This window comes from Aulonocara sp. 'chitande type north' Nkhata Bay, linkage group LG17 (assembly GCF_057382095.1).
Source record: "Aulonocara sp. 'chitande type north' Nkhata Bay isolate Kocher_YH1m ecotype deep benthic linkage group LG17, A_spYH_male_GT1.1, whole genome shotgun sequence".
NCBI classification, from domain to species: Eukaryota; Metazoa; Chordata; class Actinopteri; order Cichliformes; family Cichlidae; genus Aulonocara; species Aulonocara sp. 'chitande type north' Nkhata Bay.
The window spans coordinates 3,136,444-3,145,622 of record NC_141360.1 but is presented as its reverse complement, the minus strand read 5'-3'; the positions used below and the strand labels follow the sequence as shown (position 1 = coordinate 3,145,622).

At 43.3% G+C, this 9,179-nt stretch overlaps 2 protein-coding genes across 2 annotated transcripts in view; both read right to left on the bottom strand.

Annotated features, from left to right (window-relative positions):
• The window catches only part of LOC147309449 (serine/threonine-protein kinase pim-2-like), a 581,324-nt gene that overhangs the window by 163,204 nt on the left and 408,941 nt on the right, over positions 1 to 9,179 (bottom strand). The gene's annotated exons all lie outside the window — the stretch shown is intronic.
• The window catches only part of zdhhc17 (zDHHC palmitoyltransferase 17), a 35,699-nt gene that overhangs the window by 3,912 nt on the left and 22,608 nt on the right, over positions 1 to 9,179 (bottom strand). Inside the window, exons 11-16 of the mRNA XM_086270302.1 lie at positions 3,261 to 3,385; positions 2,610 to 2,672; positions 2,419 to 2,512; positions 665 to 748; positions 406 to 563; positions 168 to 262 (exon numbers count right to left, since the gene is read on the bottom strand). Of these exons, the coding sequence (XP_086126428.1) occupies positions 168 to 262; positions 406 to 563; positions 665 to 748; positions 2,419 to 2,512; positions 2,610 to 2,672; positions 3,261 to 3,385 (619 nt within the window). The remainder of the gene's footprint in view (positions 1 to 167; positions 263 to 405; positions 564 to 664; positions 749 to 2,418; positions 2,513 to 2,609; positions 2,673 to 3,260; positions 3,386 to 9,179) is intronic.

Here is a 9,179-nt window from a genome sequence, read left to right as displayed (position 1 = left end):
CACCGCTGGGAGAAGTTGGTGTCGTTAAACTTTTAAGAATGTAAGAAAACCACAAACTCCATTTTCCCCTCACTGTGCAGAAGCATCCTCTGCTCCAAAGCTGGATGAGACAATGGTTTAACCTCAGCTGCAGCTTCAGTGAGCTGGTGAGAATGAAGGTCGCTTACTTAAAGGGGCTCTCGATGGAGGTGGCTGTAACTTTAAAGTGCTTGTATCTCCGAGCGTTCATCCTCTCGTTGGTGGTGATTCCGAGAGCGGCGATCTACAAGATGTCAGAGCAAAGAGGTGAGCCGCAATGTAGCACGTAACTCGCTACTGAGAGTCAAAGCGATTACAGCTGTTCTCACTTATATCACAACAACACCTCTCTGCTTTTTCCGATGTAAACTTGGCGTAAACTCGTACCTGATAGAGCTGACACATGATGAGCACGGCCACCCACATGAAGTGGAAGACACTGTTGAGGAACATCCAGAACATCCAAGGGGAGCAGGAGGCGATCTGTGTCAGATAGAGCCAGAAACCATCCTTGGCGTAACTGGTGGCGCAGTGGATCCTCCAGTCTGATTGGGGGAGGAGCGAGGGAGAATCAAAGGCGTTAGCAGAGAAACAGGAGCGGCGTGAGAAATGAGCAACATTTTTAAAAGCGGTATGTTCTGCTTACAGGAGATACAGCCGTACATCATCCAGCAGATCATGCAGAGCAGGAAGAAGAGGTAACCCATGAAGTAGCGGTGATTCCCACTTCCTGTACACAAGAAGCAAGTGTCCTAATGTCACAGCGATACACGTCCAGTTCTCAGTTTAATTGTTTGAACAGAACTGAAGGTTAGACAACAGAGAAATGCAGAAGTAATTCCCATCATTCATTAATGCAGTGCTTCAAGTTAAGAACATGATTACTTGATTTGAGCTTCTCCCTTAAAACTCTGCCCTGTCACTCGAATAATCGCTGCTCATGCACACGTGGCTCTGTTCTTCCCCAAACCTGCACCTTTACTTTCACCCGCACTTCCTGTGCTCCAGGTTAAGCTCTCTTTCTTCTCCGAGCATCAAGTTCCTGGTTGGACTCGTGCTGTGCTGGACAATAAAGAGCATTCTGATCCACTTGACTCTCTCTGAAATGAAGATGGACTGTATCTCTGTAGATAACAGTCTTGACATCAACTCTAACCCAGACTTTTGCCAAATACTGGACTCTGACTCTCTACAGAGATCAAGGAAACTTTGGCATGTGCTACACAAAAAATATCAGCTGTTCATCCTTTTCTCTTGAAGTTCAGCTACATTTTTACTGAAGGTTTTGCACACATATCTGCAGGTTTTAACAAGTTAAATGTTGTTAAAATACTTCTTAACAACTTTAAAATGTGGATGGATGGACCAGCAGAGACACGGTGCATCATCTGATTGCTTTTATACATTTTCAACCTACATGTATACCATCCTGAGTGTCTGTGCATGAAATGTCCATGAGAATCACATATTTGAGTAGGACAGGCTTTAAAATAACCTTAAATAACTATTCCAGTGTTCAGAGAGATGGGGCCAAAAGCAGAGCTTGACATTACTGGTTACATTTGTTTAATCAAAATATTGAATTCTTTCACTTCAGGATTTAAGGACCCAGTTTTATTGTGCAGGAAAACATTCATTAACTTGGGGGTATGCAGGCATGTTGTATGATTTGTTACGCTACAGTTGCGCAGCAGTTTCTGGGTAAAAATACAATATTTTAATATTAGTAATATTCAGTTCAGTGTATATAATTGTATTGACTGGGTTTATGAGCTCTGTGGTGCCAGCAGGCTGAGAGGACTGTCAGGAGGAGGGACCTGCTGTTTGTTCAGACTGTTTCCTCACTTTCAAAGCTTCATTCTGACCGCATGCTTTCAAAGTGTTACAAGCCCTCTGCCACGCCTTCCTTCCCCTATTATCTACACACTGCTTTCACACCACAATCCTCAGCACACATACTTCCCATTAGCACTTCATTTTAAGGCTGGTTTGCTTTGTGCTCCTCTTCATTTCCTGCACCCTGTCATTAAACCATTCGTCATTGTTGCCTCGACTCTTTGTTTTTACAGGTTCTTTACTTTCTATGACAAATTATTACCTGCTTGTTTATTTGTCTTAGTGGCTGTGCATTAACTCTAACCTTAAGGCGATCTACACTACGGCCCTGCTAGTGTTCCCCGACGTGGCAGTAAAAACCTATATACACTAATTTGCCTCTCTGTTGTGCGGCAGCAGAGTAAATTGAAAGCAGAGCCTTCAGTCAGAACAGCTTCGCTGTAGCTTTTATAAAACACAATGAAAAAAGACAGCTGTGAATGTGGGGAGGAAAAACATGAGCTCTTTGGAAGTGCGTGTGCTGTTGTGATCCTCGTAAATCTGCAGTGCTGGTTCTTAACGTACCCACACAGTTCCCCACCCAGGGACAGTGGTGGTCAAACTTGGCAATGCAGCGGTTGCACACGGCGCAGTGTTTGGACCGAATGGGCTTCCGTATCTGCGGGGAAAAACAAATGATACGTCTTTAGCGTTATCTGTTTTGCTGGAAGTTACAGATGCTTGGGGGCAAAAACAAACAAACAAAAGAGTTTTACCAAACAGGTGCTGCAGAATATGCTCAGATCCAGGCTGCCTGTCTCTGCAAGCTCCACAATTGTCTGGGGAGGTTAAAAAAAAAAAAGAGAAAGAGAGAGAGAATGAAAACCCTAGAAATTCATCTTTGGCATTGCAACACAAGACCAAGCTGAAGCTGAAAGCTCACACTGGAAGCTTGGCTGACTCACAGTGAATTGGGACAAAGGCTTGTATGAATTTAAGATCTCAATTCAATTTCAATGCCTTTCTTTTTACGGCCCAGTTCCTGCGTTAGCTAATGTTGTTCCTCTTGTGTTTTATCAGCTTGCTTTAACAACAAATCTCAAAGTAAATAAATCCAAAATTCGACATCAAAGGACAGCAAGAGTTGGACGGGGATCCTCCACAGGGAACAGAGGGCTCCGTAGCCTTCGTTCTGAGGTGACTGCCCAGCCGCTGCACTGTGCTAACAATGCAGGGTAAATTTAGCTCTCATCAATCACAGGATGGGGATGTGGGGCCCGATAACAAGAAGAGCCTCTGTTGTCTCCTATTAGTGTGTGATAATGAGAGGAAGAGAGACATTAGCCCTCATGCCAGCATACACCAACACGTCAAAACAAGAACAGCCTCTCTGTGAAATACACCCCCGAAAAATTAACAGGTTTTACCTTTTTCTTCTGCTCCTCGGATGCTTTGATGATTCCTGGATCAGACTTCCAGGATTTACCAAAGTTGTAGAACAGAGCCAGGGTGTTAATGAGGAAGGGCACGTGGACGGTGGCAAAGGGGAGATGTGCATGAGGTCAAGGAAGAAGACAGGATTCCATTTGTTACTTTAACGGTGAGCTCCTCGGTTTAAACCAGTGTAACAGCCCCGGTGGCCGATGCAAGGCGATAAGAAACAGCATCGTGCTTCAGCCACGTCTAGACACATTTATCTTGTTGGAGATGTAACACTTTATCAGCAAACTGTTTGAAACCCATTCTAAGCTGGGAATGTTTCACATTCCTGAGTTATAAGAGAAGCAGCGTGGAATTTACTTTCCCTGGAAACTACTGCATTATTGTGCAAGAGAATAGAAACACCCGGCCCGATCTGTTGCTTCAGGAAGTGTTACTACACTGACGGCAGCTTGAGTTAGACTTTCTCTCGTCATAGCAGCTTGACTACGAGGTGAACTGTGACGCAGGGAGCAGCTCTGTCTCATCTCCACCCACCCAAGCTAAAGAGGGAGCGTCAGCCTGTCAAAGCAGCTCGTAGCAGCTTCTGATTTAAACAGTTAATGTATTTCACAGAGAATCAGAGTTATTACATAACTGAGTTAACACATCCATCTAAGAGCATGTAAGGCCAGTTCATCATAACAGAGATGCTCTATTCCTCGGCGAATACGCAAATCAGCAGCCTGTTTCACGGTCCTGTGTTTACCCGTAGACAGTGTGCGCTGTGCCAGCTTTTGGCTGCAGTCTAAGTCAGCTTTGCAGGTGTGCATGACTCAGCTGAATCCCAGAGAAAACAGCAGAGTCACACTGTGAAGTCCAAACTGCCAAATACTCACCTCTGTGTCTGAGAAAAACCTGGAGTGACATGCAGATGTGAAAAAGTACCAGAAAATTCAGACCAACACTAAAGCATGAAGCAGAAAGTGATTCAACAAACTACAGCCACGTGATTTTCAGTCTATAGATATAAACACTCTTTCATAGCAGCTGGTTTAATTGGTGTAACTGGCCTCACACTAGTGACTGTGATGCCCATCAACAGCACATTAACTGTGCTCAACATCACGGTGATCCTTCTAAAAGGTGGCAAATGTGTTGCATTTATGTGCTGAGATCATATTCGGGAAATTGAAACATCTGAACTGATTCTAACTCAAGTGTACTATAATCCAAACGTACAGGGATCCTAGATTTGGTATTTAGCTGATTTCCACAATAAAGTATCAGTCTGTTAAGGCATCCAGAAAGAAGAGATTCTATAACCAATAACATAGTTTTGCTAACTATTTGTTCAACATCTTAGTTTACAGTAACTGCTGACTAGAAAGAAAGCTTCTTTTGGCTGTTCCTTTATTCACAGGGGGTCACCACAGAGGGTGGACCACCGTGTTTGATTTGGCAGATGCCCTTCCTGCCATAACCTCCAAGAGATCTGTCACCACCCGGGACCAAACACAGGATCGTTTGGTTGTTGGGTTAAGGTGTATACTACTATATGATGGCGCCACTAATATCTGGTAAAATTAGTTAACTTCATGACCACAGCTGCACTGAGGCTGATGGGAACACTTGGAGTTGTGCAGGTATGTAGCCATCTACCAAGATCTGAACCTGAAAATGAGCAGAGAGGAGCCTGAACGCCTGAAGGATATTTAATATGTATCAAGGATTTCATGTGAGCCTCACACTGATGCCCGGAAAAGTCAAAGCATCAGCAAAGTCGCCAGGATACATCACAGAACTATTGCACTTTCAAAAGTGCCTACATTCTTTCTAGAGGCCAGCAGGGGGCGACTCTTCTGGCTGTAAAAACATACTTAAGTGCAGAGAATGACCTTATGACCTTAATAAAGATTTTCCTAAATAGTTTATGGTCCAAATCATTTTCTGTTTACACTAAAGCAATAAAGTAGCGGTGAATTTTCAGCTGACATGCTGTGGGTGAAAATTCACCGCTGTGCGAGCATTGCTCAGTTTCTCAGTCAGAACTACCCCCTGGCTTGGTCAGAATCCCCTATTTCAAAATCTCAAACTTCACTGAAAAACAATAATTTAATTTGCAATTGATCCAAAAGTTGGTACATGAAATATGGACCGAACAGAGAACAGGCAGTTCTAGCCACAAGCTAGGCCTTTTAACCAGAAGAGAGAGCTTGGCCTTTTTACTGGCCTTCAAAAAAAGCACATGTTTATTGTAACCATCTAAGCTGTATCATCTTCTGACTCAAATAGTGGCTACAGTTGCACAACCTGATCCTTTTTAAAAAAAATTAAGTGTTGGACACAGAGGATGCACACAAACATTTCATGCTTAACTCTGGAATCTTCTGTCAAAAAAAGCTGCATGTAAAAAAGAGACGTGACAGGTTACACCAAACCTCCTAACTGACAACACTGAAGCGGCAATAAGGGTTCAGGATAACAGAGATCAGCAGCAAATCACTATTGTAAGCAGCTATGAAGAAGCACTATGACCACTGTGGTTTTTGTTGGTGAGAAAAACCCTCCAGCACCTTCATGACTGCACTGACTAAGTGATAGAGGCCTATACATCCCTTAGAGCGCATTGATCTTCATAAGTGTCTCTGTAAAGACCTGGGTGCTGATACTGCGCCCGCTCAGATGACCCGCTAAGTTAAACACTCTCTGAACCACATAATTGGTCTACTAACTCAATGACTAGTGGAGATGCTGAAGAGGGGCCGGTGATCAATGCCAATCCTCAGACAAATGGGTCTCAATGCTTCCTTGGGGAGTGATGGTCAGCATGTCCCCACAGCAGCCATTTTTCTTTAGAAGGCCTCGGCGGTGGAAAGGCAGCTGACACAGAGTCATACATGTCACTAATGACAGCATGCAGAGGATGTATAATTAAGCAAGTGCAGGATAAATGGTGCATAGTCATACTGATTATAAACAAAAATCTGCATGAAGTCTCTATACTCTCCTTCCATTTCAATGCCATATTTGAACCATTTTCAGACATTCACCTGCTTGAAACCCACTTAGGAGAAATGTCTTCCCTTCTTTTCCTTCTTAGTACTGAGGGAAATATGATCCAAGTCTGGAAAAGACTTAAACGTGCTCTTACAGAGCTCCACCCACGTCACTTGATCCCATTTCAACAGCAGGCCTGAGAACAATAATGGACTCACAACGGCAGAAAGTGGGTCAGAACTCTTAGTTTAAACCTGGGAGGAAGAAGAAAGGTGTGCAACGTGTCTGTCAAACTCTTTCTGTCCAATTCTGGTCATTAATATTTTGACTGCCTGCTTATTACAAGTCTGTGTGAATCTGTGGATTTCCCCACAGCATCAGGTGGGTGGGGGTGGTGGGACGTCAAAGTTCAAAACAAGTCCATCTGAGCTGCAGGCATGCATGAAGCTGGGGAGTCGTCCAACCTCCAGTGCAGGGCCTCAGTGCGCAATTTGTTTAACCGGGCCCTGCAGGGTCAGAGAGGGTAAGCCAATGCCTCCCCTGACAGCACAGTCTGGAGAATACAAAGAGGACATTCGAGTATGCCTTAAACAAAGTGCTAGATAGAGCTGGAACAACTTTCTGACAAGCATATGGGTGAGGGACGAGATGAGTCACCCATCGATGTTAAACTCATTTTTTGGAAAATCTGAATTGATCTCCGTCCACCACAGTTGCATAAATAACAGGAATAAGAGCTGGGTGAAGCAAGACATGCAGTCAGTGGAGTGAAGACATGATGGAAATATGACATTTTCACATTGATATACTGTATATCAGCTGCTATTTTCTGCCTCTAGTAACACAAAAATGTCACACTAAATGGACTTTATGGTTGATCTGGTTTATTTTGAAGCCTGCTTTCATTAAACTTTCTTCCTCAAATATGGAGATGAATGTCTACTTGTACCTCTTTTTGTGCATTAAAAAGACTGAACACAATGAAATTGTTAGAAAGTCCAGGAAAGAGTGGCTAAAACTGTGGCTGTTAGTCTCTTATAGCAGCAAGCGCTTATGGCAAGCTTTAGAGAAAACATTCGAGAGATGCTTTGAGTAGCTTTAAACACTTTTACACATGTGGGCAAACAATACATCCAGCTCATCCTTAATCTTAATTTTCTTTTAGCTAACAGCATCAGAGAAATGCTTACTTAAAACCTTTCTGTGTCTCCTGCTGTTGCTATGCAGGAGTGTAAACAGTGACATTACATTTATCATTAAGTTCTAGTTATAAATGATGGTAAATGGACTTGTTCTTATATAGCGCTCATCTACTCTGAGCACTCAAAGCGCTTCATACAACTTTATACAATTCCTTCACCCAATCACACCCATTCACACAAGCACTTTTTCTAAACTGTTAAGTGCTTACTGTCTAACATTCATACACAGAGCAACATGGGGTTAGTATCTTGCCCAAGGATATTTGGGATCGAACCACCAGCCTTCCGGTTAGTAGCTGATCTGCTCTACCACCTGAGCTACAGCCACCCAGTGTTGTCGAGAGCACACCACTTCATTTCCATAAATGAGATTAGAAACATTCTGAGTACTAATGTATAAAACAAGCAGTCGACTTGACAACTGGGTGACAGGCTGACCGGTTTCCAGCAGACATGCCACACTCTGCAGCGCTGCACAAGAAAAGCTGACCTGCCTACACACTCTGGGACATGAATCAGCATGCCCTTCAACTGAATAAGCAGAAGAGACCTCTCACTGCATGCAGATTTATGGTTAAATCTGAAATCTTTCAAAGGGCTTATTTTGGTAAATGATTCATGTGCAAACACAATGTATCACCAGCAAACCTTTGCTCTTTTTCAAGATGAATGCACACATGCTAAGCTGGCAGCTCAAGAGCTTGTCTGCTGCTCTAATAGAGCTGTCTCAGCAATATATGGTCAATGCAATCGAAGTGCACCAAACATGCGTGAGAAATCTGCCGAGGACACCAGCAGCATTTAAAAAAAATAACCAAAACGATCTTCAGAGCAGCGTTATCTTTTTCAACAAACTCAGGCCAAAGGTATCCTGCTCTCGCTTCCCATTAGGGGAGCAACGAGGCAGAAAATTAAATGCCGTCCACAAACGAGACCTCTGCTTTCATTTCCTGTAATAAGCAGCTTCGGAACAGAAAGCCAATTCTTTCACTGATTTAAAAAAAAAAGCAGCAGTGCTGGGAGCAACAGGCACTCGCTCTGTTAGCCTTCACCTACCAGCTGCTACACTACACGCTCTCACAAATATTAACACAGCTGCAGAAAACTAAAGAGCTCCTTCATTTAGACACGCTCGAGCTTCATGGTTCCACTTGTTTCATGTATTTTCAATCAGCTCCTTCTGCTCTTTGCATAAACATCTCTCTCCTCTGACCGCACCTTTATTCCAACTTACTGCTCTGTAACCTGCTCACACAAGCAATTTTCCTGCTAATCTTTAGTTAGCGTCTGCCAAAAGTATAAGCTTTATTCTACAGGGTGGGCCATTTATATGGATACACCGTAATAACATGGGAATGGTTGGTGATATTAAAGTCCTGTTTGTGGCACATTAGTATATGTGAGGGGGCAAACTCCTCCAGATGGGTGGTGACCATGGTGGCCATTTAGAAGTCGGCCATCTTGGATACAACTTTTGTTTTTTCAATAGGAAGAGGGCCATGTGACACATCAAACTTATTGGTAATGTCACAAGAAAAACAATGGTGTGCTTGGTTTCAACGTAACTTTATTCTTTAATGAGTTATTTACAGGTTACTCTTTGTTCACAGCCATTGACATGTCGAAGAGGTTAACACGTGAGGAGCGGACCGAAATCGTGTTGATATCCGGTGAACGCAGTAACCGGGTCATTGCAGCAGATTTCAATGCAAGACACCCTACGAG